Genomic DNA, 18,046 nt, shown 5'->3' on the forward strand with positions numbered 1-18,046 from the left:
GCCCAAAAACTCCAACCAGTTTCTCTAAATATCACTAAAACCCTCTTAAACACCCATAAAACAATTCTCCAAACATTTCCACATAATATAAACATTTTATATGTTTATATGTATCACTACCTAATTATTTAACACTTAATAAACACTCCATAGTGATTATATTTGCCAGTAGTATGCAATGATATGCACTATATCAGATGACAATTAAATATTCCCTTTAACCTGCAAAAAACATGTATTGCAAAGCAAATAACAATGTGATAATGTGTTAAAGAAACATAATTAGGGGCGCCTGGGTGGCTCAGTCGGTTAAGCAACCGACTTTGGCTCAGGTCACGATTTCACTGTTCATGGGTTCAAGCCCTGTGTCAGGGGGTGTGCTGTCAGTGCAGAGCCTGCTTCAGATCCCCTGTCTCCCTCTCTTTCTGCCCCTCCCCCACTTGTGCTCTGTCTCTATCTCTCAAAAATAAATAAACATTAAAAAATTTTTAATAATAAAAGATATAAATGCAATAGAATTTAGCAAAACAAAATAAAGCAATTTTTTTAAAATTTTTAATGTTTTATTTAGGTTTTGAGAGAGAGAGAGAGAAAACATAAATGGGGAATGGGCAGAAAGAGAGGGGGACAGAAGATCCAAAGTGGGTTCTGAGCTGACAGCAGCTGACAGGCTGAGCTGACAGGCTGACAGCAGCGAGCCCTATGCAGGGTTCGAACTCACGAACTGCGAGATCATGACCTGAGCTGAAGTCAGATGTTCAACCAACTGAGCCACTCAGGCGCCCTAAAAATAGAGCAATTGTTAAAAATAATTACTTACCAAACGATTCTGGTAATGGAGGACTAGGGTGACAAACAACTGTCCCGCTAATGAGCACTAGAAAGGTGGAAGAATATACAAAACATCTGCTCAGAGATAAGAGAGAGCTAACCAGGTAGTCAATACAAGTCAATATCAAAAAGAAGAGAGAACATCAGAGAGTGAGCCTAGTATTTTAGGACTGCTTTACCCCAAGGACTATTTGTTGATTCCAAACCAGTTGGCTGAGAGCCCAAGCAGTACTTTTAATAGTCTATCATACTACAGAGACAAAAGATGGAGTCCAAGACCCTCCAAGGACAAAGGTCCTGGTAAACATCTATTATATTGGAGAGGGTTCTCCAGAGACACAAAACCAATAGGAGAAAGACAAAAAGAAAGACAGAAATACAGGGGCACCTGGGAGGCTCAGTTGGTTAAGCATCTGACTTGATTTTGGCTCAGGTTATGATCTTGTGATTCATGAGGTGGAGCCCCACATGGGGCTCTGCACTGGCAGCATGGAGCCTGCTTGGGATCCTCTGTCTCTCCTCTCTCTCTCTCTGCCTCTCTCTCTCTCTCAAAATAAATAAATAAACTTAAAAATGAAAGAAAGACATGGGGCGCCTGGGTGGCTCAGCTGAAGCATCCGACTTCAGCTCAGGTCATCATCTCACAGTTTATGGGTTCGAGCCTCGCGTCGGACTCTTGTGCTGACAGGTCAGAGCCTGGAGCCTGCTTTGGATTCTGTGTCTCTTTCTCTCTCTGCACCACCCCCCCCAACTTGTGCTCTGTCTCTGTCTCTCAAAAAATAAATAAATGTAAAAAAAATAATAATAATAAAATAAAATAAATGAAAAAAGACAGGAAGAAAGGGGGAAAAAAGACATGTAGATATAGAAATAGATACACGGTTATACAGGTAGACAAACATAAAAAGACTTTATAAAAGGAATTGGCTTATATGATTACGGAGACTAGCAAGCAAAAAATGTGCAGAGTGGATATTCTTGTTCAAGTTTGAAGGCCAAAAGCTGCTGTACAACCAGAAAGAGCCAATGTTCCAGTTCAAAGGCTGTCAGGGGGCAGGAATTCTCTCTTACTTGGGAGAGGTCAGCCTTTTGTTCTATTGAGTAGTAAACAGATGCTATTATTGGATGATGCCCACCCATATTATGGAGGACAATCTGCTTTAGTCAGTCTACCAGTCTAAAGGTCAATGTCATCCAAAAAGATCCTCACAGAAACACCCACAACAATATTTAACCAAATATCTGGGCATCCTGTGGCTCACTCAAGTTGGCAAAATTAGCCATCACATCTGTGCTTTGGGATGGGACAATAGGAGTAAGGATGAATTAGAAGATGAACATCTTTCCCAGAGACTGAAGTCCATCTTTGTGTCATCTGGATGACCCAGAAAATTCTCAAATCCTAAAATTAGATTAAGGTGATCCCAGAAAGGGGCGCCTGGGTGGCTCAGTTGGTTAAGCGTCCAGCATCCGACTCTTGATTTTGGCTCAGGTCACATAGGGCTCTGTGTTGACAGCCCGGAGCCTACTTCAGATTCTGTCTCCCTCTCTCTCTAACTCTCCCCTGCTCGCACTCTGTCTCTGTCTCTCAAGAATAAATAAAACATTAAAAAATTTAAAAAAAGAAAATGGAGTAATAAAAAACAATCCAAGAGAAGGCAAGAAAGAGGAAAAAAACCAGAATAGGCAAGACAAAAAGCATATAACAAGATGGTTGAGTTAAGCTCAAATATATCAGCAATTACTTTAAGTGTAAATGGATAGATATTTCAGTTAAAAGATAAATATACTATAATAATAAATTGCAACTATATGTTGTTTATGAGCAACACATCTAAAAACATAAGGTAAGAGAATACTTATAAGTAAAAAGAGGAAAAAAAAGATATACTAGGCAAACCCTAACCCCCTCAAAAAACTGGCTATATTAATATGGCTATATTAATATCAGAAAAGTAAATGTTGAGAGCAAAAGCATTATTAGAAAGGAATATTTCAGGTCACTTGGCTGGCTCACTTGGTAGTCCATGGTACTCTTCATCTCAGGGTTGTGAGTTCAAGCCCCACATTAGGTGTAGAGCTTACTTGAAAAAAAAAAAGGAATATTTCATAATGATAAAATGTCCAATTCATAACACATAACAATTCTATAACATGGAGGCACCTATGATATAGCTTCAAAGTATACAAAGAAAAAATAACAGACAGTAGAAATAGACAACCCCACGATCACTTGAGAGATATTAACCCACCTTTCTTAGTAATCAAAAGAATAAGCAAGCAACAACAAATGAGTAATTAAGCTAGAAATTATGCAATTAAGACAGAAATCAATAACAAAAATATAAAACTCCCAAGTTTAGAAATTAAGAAATGCCAATTGTACACAAACTCTTTCCAAAAATTTAAGACAAAGACTACTTCTAAGCCCACTGTATGAAGCCAGAATTACTCTAATAACCAGAAAAAAAGATTACAAGAAAAGTAAACTGCAAAACAATATCCTTCATAAGCCAAGATCTTAATTGCTAAATATTTTAAGCAATTGTTTTGACTTTGTTATTACTTTTTAAAATTTTTATTTCATTTTAGTGAGAGAGAGAATCCCAAGCAGGCTCACACTCAGAAACGGAGCCCCAAGTGGGGCTTGATCCCACAACTTTGGGATCATGACCTGAGCTGAAATCAAGAGTTGGATGTTCAACCAACTGAGCCATCCAGGCTCCCCATACTTTGCTGTTACTTTTAATAGTATGGCTTTGAGCAAGTTGCTTATAGCCTCTAAAGATTTAATTTTTTAAATTTTTTTTTATGTAATCTCCACCCCCAACATGGGGCTCAAACTCAAGATCCCAAGAGCAAGAGTCACAAGCACTACCAACTGAGCAAAACAGACGCTCTTTAAATTGCTAAATTGTTAAGAAAATTTTAGCAACTGAATGCAATAACATATAAAAATAATAATACGCCAAGAGTAAGTAGGACTGGGATGTCTGGGTGGCTCAGTCGGTTGAGCGTCCAGCTTCAGCTCAGGTCATGATCTCGCAGCTGGTGGGTTTGAGCCCCATGTTGGGCTCTGTGCTGACAGCTCAGAGCCTGGAGCCTGCTTCAGATTGTGTCTCCCTCTCTCTCTCTGCCTCTCCCCTACTCATGCTCTGTCTCTCTGTCAAAAACATTAAATTAAAAAAAAATTTTTTTTAAGAAAGAACTAAGTAGGACTTATCCCAACAACACGTGTTTAGTTTAATACTCTAAAATCAATGTGTAAAACTTCTATTAAAAACATAGGAGAAAATCTATATAACCTTCGATTAGGCACAGATTTCTTAGACATGACACCAGATAAATGGACTTCCTCAAAACTAAGAACTTCTGTTCTTTGAAAGATATTAATTAAGATAATAAATGAAGAGAAGCCACAGACTGGAAGAAAACAATTGGGAAATAATACCTTGTGAGAATCAACTTGGTACTATATGTTCAAACAATAACTGTCACAATTTATTGAGTGCTTTTAATAAGCCAAGAACTGATAAGCATTTTTAAAATGTTTATTTATTTTTGAGAGAGAGTGTGAGCAGGGGAGGGGAGGGGCGGGGGGGGGGGGGGAGGGACACAGAGGATCTGAAGCAGGCTCTACACTGACAGCAGAGAGCTGTACGCAGGGCTCAAACTCACAAAACTGTGAAATCATGACCAGAACAGAAACCAAGCATCAGACGCTTAACCAACTGAGCCACTCAGGCACCCTGAACTGACAGGCATTTTGTATGCGTTCTTTATTTTAATCCTAAGGACAACCCTAAGTGGTGGAAACTACTATCCTCATTTGACAGATAAACTGGGAGAAGTTGACTTGCCCAAAGTCATATGGATGGTAAGCTGCAGAGTTTGAACCCAGTCCTATTTAGTTCCAAAGTCAATGAATTCTCTTAAGTACTCTATCATACTATCTTTCTATTAAAATAATCTAAGTTTGCATAACAACATGGAAAAAGAATTAGAAGCAAAATGCGTTAAGAAGTGGCCTTGGCCTCCAGATTTACAGGCTAGTGAAATTAGGAAAACCATACCTGGTATTCATAAGTTTGCTTGTGTGTTTGTCTTATAAGTGTATTTGTTAAACTTTGGTGTTTATATACCATCTGAGACTATCTTATGCTTCTAGACACCCCACAAACTAACTGGTCCCATCCCTGCACTATGGGAATGAACCGGGGAAGCAGCCTAGAGTGCCAAAACTTGCATGCATTTTTCAGTCCTCTGTACTGAATTGTACAAGATCCTTTCTATAGGAAACTTTCCCTCCTTGGAACCATTTAGGACATGTCTAAAGGAGCGGGGCAATTAGGGCAATATCTAAAGCATAAGCATTATTAAGCATTAACACAGTGCATGCATTTATGCTTTTGTCCTTTTGTTTACTTGTAACTTTTATAGGCATTGATTCGATATATATTTCCAACAGCCTTTATGGTGAGTAGATGGTAGGCATTAACCCATGTAAGATACAAAATGGAGGCAGAGGGGTGCCTGGCTGGCTCAGTTGGAAGAGCATGACACTTGTGATCGTGGGGTGTGAGTTCGAGCTCCATGTTAGGTGTAGAGATTACTTTAAAAAAATAAAAATTAAAACAACAAAATAGAGGCAGATTGGCAGTGTTCACTGTTGTTCAGCTAGAGTTAAAGCAAAAACCAATCTTCTTACCCTCCAAACCACATTCCAGATACTAAATCAAATCCCTCCTGAGGGATTTCTTCAGGGATTTCTTCGAAAGAAATCTTTAGACCTTTGCAAACAAGGAATCTTTTTGACCTACGATTGGGTACTTTCCTGATGTGTCTACACAAGCCTCTCCTCCCACTCACAACTGGTGGTAATATTGTGTTCTTTGAAGTCCCTCACTGTATATTTCATTCATTCATAGTTTCATTCAACAAGTATTAAGTAGGACCTTACTGGTTTGAGGCACTGGGTAGTTCTGTGTATTTAAAATTATGTGTAAACTGGTCTTATCCTAGCTTCTAAGCTCCTTGAGGACGGAAAGATCTTACCCGACTCTTCTCTAATTTACTGAAATGCCTAACACAATATTTGGCACTTGGTGAGTACTCATTAAATTCTTGATGACTTGAAGTCTGACCAAATTCCAGTTCAATCCTGTTCTAATTTCAACTGAATCAATAACACAAACAAAATCATTCTGTGACAGTATCCAACCCTTCATTTCCTCCCATTTCCCATTTCTAGGTACCACCTTCCCTGGTGCTAATTTTTTAAGAGAGAATCCTCACTTGGAATACAAGATCAGCGTCCTTATGCAAGTAAAAAACAAAACACTGAAAATAACTCACCCTCCTTGGAACTCCAATTGCTCTTATAACCAGGGCATGATGGGATAATGGGAAATGCTCTGGACCTGGCATCAGGAGGCCATCCCTGGCATCGACTTGTATCAAAACCTTCAACAAGGTTTACTGATTTGCATTATTCTCATCTATCCAGATTATAAACTCCTTCGAAGAAGGAACTGTTCTTTGTAAAGATCTAAATAAAACAGTTAACATTTTGACTCCGGATACCAATTCTACATACTTCTGGATTGGCTCACGTCAACTTGCAGACGCACGAGGAACCCTTGCTTCTACGTATGCCTTCCTTCCTATGCCAAGATAGTGTCACTGAGAGGGAAGTAATTAATTTAAAATGATCCTTCTGTTCTCTCAATCTGTCCTTCATCTCCCCAGGACCAACTTTGTAGCCATGGGGCAAAATGAAACCAATTGCTCCCAATGCAATGCTCCTTGAACAACTGGAATAACTAATCCTAGAAAACAGAGTGTGGTTCTGACATCAGGAACGGGACGAGCTCACTTGTGTGAACATCACCTTCTAGGCAAACACTGGGGTCAAACTCGTAAACCACCAGAGGCACTCTGCTGGTGACTAGCAGTGGCTGCGAAGCCAGGAGTGCTGCTCCAGAATTTCTACTGGTTCAAGGGCGCCAAGTCTAGCTGGAAGCGGGGTTCAGGGCATTTTGTAGAAGCCAAATCTGTACAACAAGCGCTGCCCACGTTTTCTTAATTTGATAAGTCTGTAGTTCACTAGCCTGTAAATCTGGAGGCCAAGGCCACTTCTTACATATTTTGCTTTTAACACTTTTTCCACGTGTTGGGGGCTTGGAGTTGACGAATCCCAACTCCTCTGTGTCGTGGCGCCACTTTGGGAGCAGGGAATACGTGATTCCGACCGAGGAAAGGTCGAGGAGTTTCCTCGGGGAGGGCCTCAGAGGTTTTCACAGTAGGAAACTGGATCTGAAGAGGGAAACTTCCCTCTGAAGGGAAAAGACTAGTCGTTCGTCGGGTCCGTGTGGCTCGAAAAGGCCTCAGTTCTCACTAATTCATCTCCTGACAAAACCACTTGTGAAAGCGCCAACGCTCCACGGTTCGGTCCGCGAGTCCGAGGAAACTTTCTGAAAAAAGAAATAAGACATCCATGCTGCTTCGCCACCACCTTGGAGCCTCTGTGTGACGCCACTGGCAAAGGGCCGCAGGAGGCCCGCTCATACGCCAGACCCTCCCCCGTCTCACCGGCTCTGGACTCGGGCCGCGCGCGCCCAAGCTGCGCGCGTGCGCAGACTGCCTGGCGGACGCGCCGCGCAGGCGCCGTGGCCATTTCCGGGATCTGTCAGCCGCTCCCTCTGGGCCCCCGTCCTCCGCCCGCGCCCGCCGGAGCCTGTTCGCGTCGACTGACCAGAGTCCGCGAATTCTCCGCTCCGAGCCGGTCCGGACTGCCCCGATCCCAGGTAAGGGACAGCAGGGCGAGCTTCTGGCCCTGTTGGCCTCCAGTGGCCCGGCCTCTCCCCAGACGTTCTTGAACCCGCGGGGGCGGTGAGGCGGGGGCTTAGGCCGCGGGGCCCACAGGCTGAGGGGCGGGCCGGGTCTCCTGGCCCGGCCTCCGGAGGGGGCGGGGGATCCCGGTTCTCGGTGAGGCCGGCCGAACCCGTGGGGTCTCCACCCTTGGCTTCTCTCTAGGTTCTCCAGCTCCAGACCTCTTCCAGGGCCAGAATTAGCGGCTCCTTCTCCTGTGCTTCCGTAACCCTATTTGCACCCCTATTATGGGCATTTATCACAGTCTGTAAAATTGTAGTAAATGAAATCATCCTCCCCTAGTCGAACGTCACGACGGACCATTCCTTTCTTTAGCGTCTAGAATAGGTACTGCACCACGCGGTGAGCGACCCTGGAATGTTCGGCTCCGTTCTAGGGCCGCCGTCAATCTTTCAGTTCGGGGGGGCCCTCCCGAACTCGAGAAAAAGACCTTCCCCCGAGTTCTTTTAAGATTCCCCCGCCCGAGTGCCTCATCTTAAGTCAGTAGTGCGGACTCGCTCCTCCCGCTGGCTCCGTGGAACCTTTTATACCAAAATTCCGATCCCGGCACCACCCCTTTTCGTTGGGGGACCCTGGGAAGATTGCTTCTTTGAGTCCGCGTTTCCTCACCTACAGTAGGAAGGTTCTTAGAGTTTTCTTTGAGGATCAAGTAACTTTATTTGCATTAATTGCCTAGACTAGTTCCTGGCCCAGAGTGTAGGCGCTCAGTAAATATTAGCTATTGCGAGTGTCCTGGGCATTCTGTGCATACCTATCTTCCCTTCCTTTGCTACCCTCCTCTCCCCGCAGACTTGAGGACCAGAAAAGTGTCTGATTTATTTATGTTTCTGGCCCTGTCCGTGTACTTACTACACTGCTGGGAACATGGTAGGCATGGTAATAAATTGTGGCTTAGAATCCTTGATTATAAAGCTATCTGTTGTCATACTGCAGCTTTAGAACGTGAAGGAAATGCTAACCTACTTTTATCTGCTTCGATGCATTGTCTAAATTAACTACGTTATCCTAGTTCCACTCCCCCCCTACCCTTTTTAAATCAGTTTCATCTCACCTTTTGTTTTCTGGTGGGTCCTGGGTTTTCAGGTATCTAAGAAAAAAGGAGAGGCTATCAGTCTGAAAGGTGTTTTTACTGTGCTAGGGGGTGGGTGTAACTGGCTGCTTCCTACTACAGAGTATTCAGAGAGCTTCCAAGGTTAATTCATCTACTTATTATAATGAAAGGAGGGGAGTATCTTGGAAAAATAAAACACTTGCTTGGAGGAAGAGTGGCAGTATTTGGATCTAGAATCCTGTGCTGAAACAAATTCTCCATGGGGAAGTTTAAAATGATCTGCTGGTGAGGCTGGTGCCTGGGATTGAAACCTCATCTCTGAACCTTGTGGAGGGTGTGGTGATCTTTGTGGAGTACCTGGTATCGCTGGGTTGGGTAATGAGAGCAATTAGAAACTGGATGAATCACAGTGTTAAAAACTTGACTCTAAACCGGCAACTGAAATTTTCACTGTATAAGTACTTTCAGGCTTCAGGGCCAAGAATTCAAAATGTATAGACATTTCCAAGTTCAGAGGATACTAACCAGTGTGTACTTCTCAAGGTGGAGAGAGCTAACTTAGCATCTATTTTGGGCTAGGCTTTTTACTACACGTTTTCATATGTTATCTCATTTAATCCTCATACCAACAGCTTTGGGATGTCAGTGATAACGTCAATTTTACATATGAAGAAAAATTTAGATTTAGGGATGTTAAAGTGACCTGCCCACGGTCATAGCTAGTATGTGCCCAAGCCCAGGTTCAAACCTGGGTCCCCTTGGACCTGGCAACCAAACATTAGGATGACTTTGTACTCAAAGCGATAGGTAAAGAAAGGAGGTGTGTTGTAGGGGAGTGCCTGGAATTATGCTATGAATTGTTATAAATAGTTGTTTCTCTCAGTGCTGTATAATAAAAGCTTTTCAATAGAAGCATGTTAAATTTAACATCGCCACCTTTTTTTGTTCTTAGGTTTTCAGGTCTCACTTAAATATTAATAACAGTTTAGAATTAGAATCATCAGCCTATGACAGAAGGTATCTTTATCTTGGTACAAAATTCAAGCTATTGGGGTGCTTGGGTGGCTCAGTCGGTTGGGCGTCTGACTTCGGCTCAGGTCATGGTCTCGTGGTCTGTGAGTTCGAGCCCCGCATCGGGCTTTGGGCTGACAGCTCAGAGCCTGGAGCCTTTCGGATTCTGTGTCTCCCTCTTTCTCTGACCCTCCCCTGCTCATGCTCTGTCTCTCTCTGTCTCAAAAATAAATAAATGTTAAAAAACAAAAAAAAATTTTTTTTTTAAAACAAAAAAACAAAATTCAAGCTATTATTCTCCTGCATTCACTAATTTTGATGAATACAGACTGTTTACTGGGTGTCTTATAAATGTAACAAGAGTATTGTCTTACCCTACAGACTTAAGTTACCCACATGATTATAACTGAAGTATGTCCAAATATGGAACTCGAATGATATGACAAATTTAGAAATGTGATTTTAGAAATAATTATGTTGTTATGTAAATGTTTACCTCTTTTTGCTACTTTGCTTAAAAAACTGAGTTGAGGGGCACCTGGCTGGCTCAGTCAGTGCAGCATGCAACACTTGATCTCGGGGTTTTAAGTTCGAGCCCCACGTTGGGTGAGTTGAAGAATGAGAAAGTCTTTGCAGCTGTTCTTTTTTTAACTATACATGAAATATGTGCTTTTAATGCATGTAGATATTCACATTGAATTATTATTTGTAGGCCAATTTTGTTTAACAAATAAGCCTATAAAATATGCCCTTTGAACTAAATTGTTTTTAATTAAGGAGATATTTGTGACATGATATGTTATTGTGAGTAACTATGAGTTAAACCTGTGGTGATGGGTAAGCATCTGATACCAGAATAGAGAGAGAGAATCATGCGGTGAGCATCTGGAAGTTTATGTTTTAAAAACCACATTAAGCAGCCTCATATGAATTCATCTAAAACATTTTTTTTTTAATTTCCAGTTAGAGGCTTTTTCTTTATTTGTGATTTGCAGTTTGCTTTCTAGGACATGTAAGAGTAAAGTCAGTGACCTAAATATCTTCACTTTAGAATAGAATGTGAAACACTGACATTTCTCTGCCAGTTCAAGATATCAGATGTTTTATTTAAGGGTGTGTTTAATCTGTTTTTGACCTTTGGATTCCTTTACAACAATTAACAGACATTTTTTCTGCTTTCCACTGAGATTGATTTCTGCTTTGTCTGCTGAACTTTCATTCTTCACTTCCTAACCTTCTGCTTTCCTTTCCATTCATTTCCTATTTGCATCAGAATTCTTACATTTTAGCCTCCACCCTAGGTGATCAGACTTGTACAGAAGTGTATTGAAACTTCAGGGGCGCCTGGGTGGCGCAGTCGGTTAAGCGTCCGACTTCAGCCAGGTCACGATCTCGCGGTCCGTGAGTTCGAGCCCCGCGTCAGGCTCTGGGCTGATGGCTCGGAGCCTGGAGCCTGTTTCCGACTCTGTGTCTCCCTCTCTCTCTGCCCCTCCCCCGTTCATGCTCTGTCTCTCTCTGTCCCAAAACTAAATAAAAAACGTTGAAAAAAAAAAAAAAAAAAAAAAAAGAAACTTCAGAGTGTTGTGTGAGTGCTTCTTAGAAGTGATAAAGGGGAGAAGGATCTGGCTGCTTTAAAAAAAAAAAATTCTCCTATTTCAGATAATAGTTGCCTCTTTGGTGGATCTAGATTTGGGTGTCTATGAAGTAGAGAATTTTATTTGATTTTTAACTTAATGATGTGTCACACAGATTCCTGCTTTTCATTTTCAGTAAAAAAGCAGTGTGACAAATACCTGTGTAATACACCCTTTGTGTAGATTCACCAGTTGTTAACATTTTGCCACGTTTGCTCTTTATATATCTACTTGTTGTCCTGAGCCATTGAAAGTAAATCACAGAAGACATTGTGACACTTCATCCCCAAATACTTCATTCTTTACCTCCTAAGAGTTGGAACATGCTCCTAATGGCAGTTATCATAGTTAAGAAATTGGAAATAACTGCATATTGTTATGTAACATAGAATAATATTCATGTTTTCCTTATTGGACTAAATATGTCTTTTATGGCTGTTTTAAAAATATAGATTACAGTTGGGGCACCTGAGTGGCTCAGTCGGTTAAGTGACGACTCTTGATTTTGGCTCAGGTCATGATCTCATGGTTCGTGAGTTCTAGCACTGCGTGGAGCTCCTGCTGACAGTGCGGAGGACTCCTGCTTGGGATTCACTGTCTCCCTCTCTCTCTGCGCCTTCCCCACACGGTCTTTGTCTCTCTCAAAATAAATAAATAAACTTAAATATGTATGTAGATTATAGTCAAGTTTCATTTGCCGAGTTTGATTTTCATAGCTCTTTTAATCCAGAACAGCCTGCTTCACACCCATTGCCTTTTATGAATAGTCCAGGCCAGTTGTTTTCTAGGATGGCACATATTCTGGTTTGAACTGTTTATTCTCCCTTTGTGCTACTTAACTAATTCCACTCCCCTTTATTTCCTGTAAACTGGAAAGTAGGTCTGGATCTTGATTTGATTTAGAGTAAATATATTTGGCATAAATACTTGATAGGTAGGCTTGGCCATTATTAGCAGGTTTCCCCAGGATAGTCCTGTGACCTATTGTCACAGCACTAATAAATAATACCCCTTTTTACTTTTGCTTTCTTGAAAGTATTCTGATCTAGATGATAAATTAAATGGTCACTATTTGTAAGTGGTGATGTGCACTTCACGTCACCTCCTGTCAGGAAGCCCATCATGTGAGATTGTTCCACTCTTTATGATACTGCATTTGATTCCTTGGTTAAGATAGTGATTGCCAGATTTTTTTTTAATTTTTTTTCATGTTTTTATTTATTTTTGAAGGAGAGAGACACAGAGCATGAACGGGGGAAGAGCAGATTGAGAGGGAGACATAAAATTTGAAGCAGGCTCCAGGCTCTAAGCTGTCAGCACAGAGCCTGATGCGGGGCTCGAACTCGCGAACTGTGAGATTGTGACCTGAGTGGAAGTCGGACGCTTAACCGACTGAGCCACCCAGGTGCCCCAATTACCAGATTTTTTTTATTGTTAAGGCATGTTTTTCTCTTAAAAATTAGTATTCTGTGGGATGATAATTTGAGACTGTGTGAATATCCTGTTCCCCAACAATTTTTAACTCGTGGTTTTAGAGTCCCTTGATGACCCTTGACAGAATAAAGTATACATTGGTGGTTACAGTATTTGTTGTATTTAAATGATTAAGTTTTGACATTGAGATTGCTTCTTTTCTAATGGGACAATAATGTTTTATTTATCCTCAAATATTTTGGGATCCCCCGACAACTGAAATATGTATTGCCTGCCATTTTAAATGCTTTTTTCTGTTGCTTATTACAGCTTCCTATCCTTTGAAAACACTAAGAATAATGTCCCTGCATCAGTTTTTACTAGAGCCAATCACCTGCCATGCCTGGAATAGGGATCGTACCCGTAAGTATGCTATTAACTTTACTCCTTTATTTTGGTGCCTTTAATATTTTTATATGTAGGCACTTTTTTAGGGATCACATATTTCAGTGTCACATGTGAAAAGGGCATGACCATAGATTCAGAAGGAAACTAGGTCAGTCATTTGGTTTATATAGAGAGAAACTGAGGTCCAGAGTGTTGGAAGGACTTTCCAGCAGTTAATGTCAGAGCCATTGCTAGCATCCAAGCCTTCTGGCTCCTTGTCCAGTACCAGCTGGAGGATGGTTTATATCTGAGGCCCTAAGAACCCAGTGTCTGGAATGGTTGTGTAATATCACCACACTCATCCAATATTTAGTCCAAATACTAGGACCTAAATAAAAGCTATTACAGAAACATATAGTTTACTCCTGATGTACTAAGAGTGGTATTAGCTAGTATTTACCATATTATTTGTAATAAACTTGAGTTTCTAGTTTTCTAGCTGTAACCAACTAGAAAGGGATGGAGAACTCTCTTAGAAGCAGGGACACTACAGCAAGCGAAGTGACAGTATGAAAGAGGCAAAAAAAAAAAAAACAAAAAACAAACCCTAAAAACAGAGACAGAAGTATAGTAGTGTGCCCATGAATTTTTTTTTAATTTATTTATTTATTTTGAGAGAGAGAGAGCGTGCGCACACACAAGCCAGGGAGGGGCAGAGAGAGAGGGAGACAAAATCCCAAGCAGGCCCTGCACCATCAGCGCAGAGCCTGATGTGGGGCTTGAACCCACAAATTGTGAGATCATGACCTGAGTCGAGATCAAGAGTTGGGTGCTTAACCAACTGTGCCACCCAGGCACCCCTTCATGAGTTATTTTTAAATTAAGTTATATTCTGTAGCTACCTTTTTTTAAATAAAGCTTTATTGAAATATAATTCATATTCATAAAATTCACCCTTTTTAAGGGATCGGGTCAGTGGTTTTTAGTACTGTATTCATAGAGTTATGTAATAATACCACTGTCTAGTTTCACAATATTTTCTGTCACTCCAAAGAGAAACTCTATACCCATTAACAGTTACTCCCAGTTCTCCTCAAAACTTACAGTCTTAACAACTACTGATCCACTCTGTCTCCATAGATTTGCATATTCTGGACGTTTTGTATGGGTGGAATCCTATAACATGAGGCTTTTTGCATGTAGCTTCTTTCACTGACCATAATGTTTTCAAGGTTTATCCATGTTGTACCAGGTAGGAGTACTTCATTCCTTTTTATGGCTGAATAATATTGTATAGACCTATAGTTTATTCATCAGTTGGTGGACATTTTAGTTGTTTCCACTTTTTCGCTATTTGAATAATGCTGCTATGAACATTCACTTACCAGTTTTTATGTGGACATGTTTTCTTTAAAACTTTTTTTTAATGTTTTCATTTTTGAGAGAGACAGGGAATGGGGGAGGGTCAGAGAGAGAGGGAGACACAGAATCTGAAGCAGGCTCCAGGCTCTGAGCTGACAGCACAGAGCCTGATGTAGGGCTCGACCCTACAAACTGCGAGATCATGACCTGAGCCAAAGTTGGACACTCAGCCAACCGAGCCACCCAGGTGCCTCTGTGGACTTATGTTTTCAGTTCCCTTGAGGGTATACCTAGGAGCTGAATTTCTGGGTCGTATATGGTAACTGTGTTGAGCATTTTGGGAAGCTGCCAGACTGTTTTCCAAAGTGGCCACACCATTTTACATTCTCACTAGTAGATGAAGGTTCCAGTTTCTCTGCATCCTTGTCAACACTTGTTATTGTCTTGTCTTTTTCATTATGGCCCTGTTCCCACTATATCCTAGTAGGTATAAAGTAGTATCTTACTGTAGTTTAGATTTGCATTTCCCTGATGACCAATGATGTTGAGCATCTTTTCACATGCTATTGACTATTTATGTATCTTCTTTGGAGAAATGTTCAGATCCTTTGACTGTTTTTCAAATTGGGTTATTGGCCTTTTTATTATTGAGTTATAAGAGTTCTTTGTATACTCTTGATACAAGTCCCATATGAGATACTTCACAAATATCTCCCATTCTGTGGGTTGTCTTTTCTCTTTCTTGATTCCTTTGAAGCACCAAAGTTTTTAATTCTGAAAAAGTCCAAATTATCTCATTTTTCTTTCGTTGCGTATGCATTTGCTGTTGTATTTAAGAAACCAGTTAATTCAAAGTCACAAAAATGTATGTTTCCTTTTTAGAGTCATAGCTTTAGTTCTTATATTTACATCTTGCATTCATTTCGAGCTAATTTTTGTATAAGGCATGAAATAGGGGCCCAACTTCATCTTTTGCCTGTGGATATCCAGTTGTCCCAACGCCATTTGTTGAAGACTGTCCTCTCCCTGCTGATTTGTCTTGGTACCTTTGTCGATAATCAGTTGACTGTAAATGTGAAGGTTTATTGGGCTCTCAGTTCTGTTTCATTGATCTTTATGTTTATCCTAATGTCAAGGACACTGTCTTGATTACTGTAGCTTTATAGTAAGTTTTGAAATTGGTAAGTGTGAGTTCCAACTTTGTACTTCTTTCTCAAGATTCTTTTCGCTCTTCTAGTCCCATGCATTTCTGTATGAATTTGAGGATCAGCTTATTAATTTCTGTAAAGAAGGCAGCTGAGATTTTGATAGGGACTACTTTCAATCACTCAAAATAAATAAATATTAAGAAAAAAATTTAAAAAAAATTTTAATTCAATCTGTAACATGATACGATGGTGAATCTAGAGCTTCTGGTTTGTGATCATCTCACAGATCTTTATAGTTGAGTTTCCTGTGTCTTCTGTCTCCCCTTTCCCATGTAAAAATGGGTTTTTGGAGTCTTTCCAGTTACTTTTATTTTTTTTTAAAGAGTTTTTTTTTTAAGTTTATTTATTTTTGAGAGAGAGAAAGCACAAGTTGGGGAGGGGCAGAGACAGAGGAAAGAAGTGAGAATCCCAGGCAGGCTCTGCACTGCCAGGGCAGAGCCCGATGCTGGGCTTGAACCCATGAACTGTGAGATCATGACCTGAGCTGAAGTCAAGACATTTAACCAACTGAGCCACCCAGGTGCCCCTCCAGTTATTTTTTTTTTTTTTAATTTTTTTTCAACGTTTTTTATTTATTTTTGGGACAGAGAGAGACAGCATGAACGGGGGAGGGGCAGAGAGAGAGGGAGACACAGAATCGGAAACAGGCTCCAGGCTCCGAGCCGTCAGCCCAGAGCCTGACGCGGGGCTCGAACTCACGGACCGCGAGATCGTGACCTGGCTGAAGTCGGACACTTAACCGACTGCGCCACCCAGGCGCCCCCCCTCCAGTTATTTTTAATAGAAACTTATGATTGTCCTCAAGGCACCTGGGTGGCTCAGTTGGTTAAGCGTCCAACTCTTGATTTTGGCTCAGGTCGAGTTCAAGCCCCACATTGGGCTCTGTGCTGACAATGCAGAGCCTGCTTGTAATTCTTTCTCCGCCTCTCTCTCTGCCCCTACCCCACTCGTTCTCTCTCTCTCTCTCCCTCCCTCTCTCTCTCAAAATGAACATTTTAAAAAAAGAAAGTTATGATTGTCCTTATTTAAACTACTTGATAAACTTAAAGTCAAACTTTACTTATTGTAGTTTGAAATTTGTAATGTTTTTCAGATTTAGATTTGACTTTTGAAATCCCTGTGAGCATCTTAGAAATTTAGAGAAATACATATAATCGGTTTCTAGAAAGTACTTGAAGTCTTAGGATTTTAGAGCTAGGTATTTATCTGGTTCCACAGTTTCATCTGTAAAACAGATACACCTTTCCTAAGGAGGGAAGGAAAGGTAATATAATAGAAGCGGGAACTAGTAAATAATTGATCTAAAGTTTGAGTCATAGATCCTAATTTTAATTTTGAGAAATTAGTGTTTTGGGGTTTTTTTTTTAGTGAATGAACTAGAAAGGGGGAAAAAATCAATATAAGTTCAAAAGTAATCTGTCATAAATATTATATTCTTTATATTTCAGATTGGTCCAAGAGATTTCTCTTGAAAATAGAATTTTATTTTGTGATTCATATTGGCTTTATTGTAAAGGAAGGCTTTGATGTATTTTATGAGCAGAGTCAAGTTTTTTTGATAAACTGATGTTTCCAACCTGGGTTCATGATAGCAGTGAGAACCTAGGAACCATTTTCAGTGTTTTGGAAATTCTAACAGAAAGTAAATATTTATTGCTAATAATGGTGGACAAGTGAACTAAAATATCAAATATCTTTACTGTGAGCTAATATTATATCAGCCAAGTATGATAACATTGTTCTTACTGGTTAGAATCTTTACTTAACAGTTGTAGATATCTCTGATAAAATGAATTTTTAAATTTAGTTTTTCTACAAAACATTTTTTTTAATATTTATTTTTGAGGGAGAGAACACGAGTAGGGGAGGGGCAGAGAGAGAGGGAGACACAGAATCTGAAGCAGTCTCCAGGCTCTGAGCTGTCAGCACAGAGCCTGACGGGGGTGGGGCTCGAACTCACCGTGAGATCATGACCTGAGCTGAAATCAGATGCTTAACTGACTGAGCCACCCAGGCATTCCTCTACAAAACATTTTAAAATATGGGATCCAAGTAGAGGTAGAAATAATAAAAGGAATTTTTCAGGGGTGAATATTAGGAAACTTTTTTTTTTTTTTTTTTAAGAGAGAGGGCGCAAGTGAGTGAGGGGCCCCGGGGGCGGGGTGGGGTGGGGGGTTCGGAAGCAAGGCTTACCCAAAGCAGAGCTGGCTTAGTTGGTGGATCATGTGACTTTTGATCTTGCAGTTGGGAGTTTAGCC

At 40.7% G+C, this 18,046-nt stretch overlaps 1 protein-coding gene across 1 annotated transcript in view; it reads left to right on the forward strand.

Annotated features, from left to right (window-relative positions):
• Positions 1–7,482: 7,482 nt before the first annotated feature.
• Positions 7,483–18,046, forward strand: part of ARPC1A (actin related protein 2/3 complex subunit 1A) — a 29,895-nt gene continuing 19,331 nt past the window's right edge. Inside the window, exons 1-2 of the mRNA XM_058710821.1 lie at positions 7,483–7,637; positions 13,162–13,254. Of these exons, the coding sequence (XP_058566804.1) occupies positions 13,191–13,254 (64 nt within the window). The 5' untranslated portion in view covers positions 7,483–7,637; positions 13,162–13,190. The remainder of the gene's footprint in view (positions 7,638–13,161; positions 13,255–18,046) is intronic.

The sequence above is a fragment of the Neofelis nebulosa genome, chromosome 18 (genome assembly GCF_028018385.1).
Source record: "Neofelis nebulosa isolate mNeoNeb1 chromosome 18, mNeoNeb1.pri, whole genome shotgun sequence".
NCBI classification, from domain to species: Eukaryota; Metazoa; Chordata; class Mammalia; order Carnivora; family Felidae; genus Neofelis; species Neofelis nebulosa.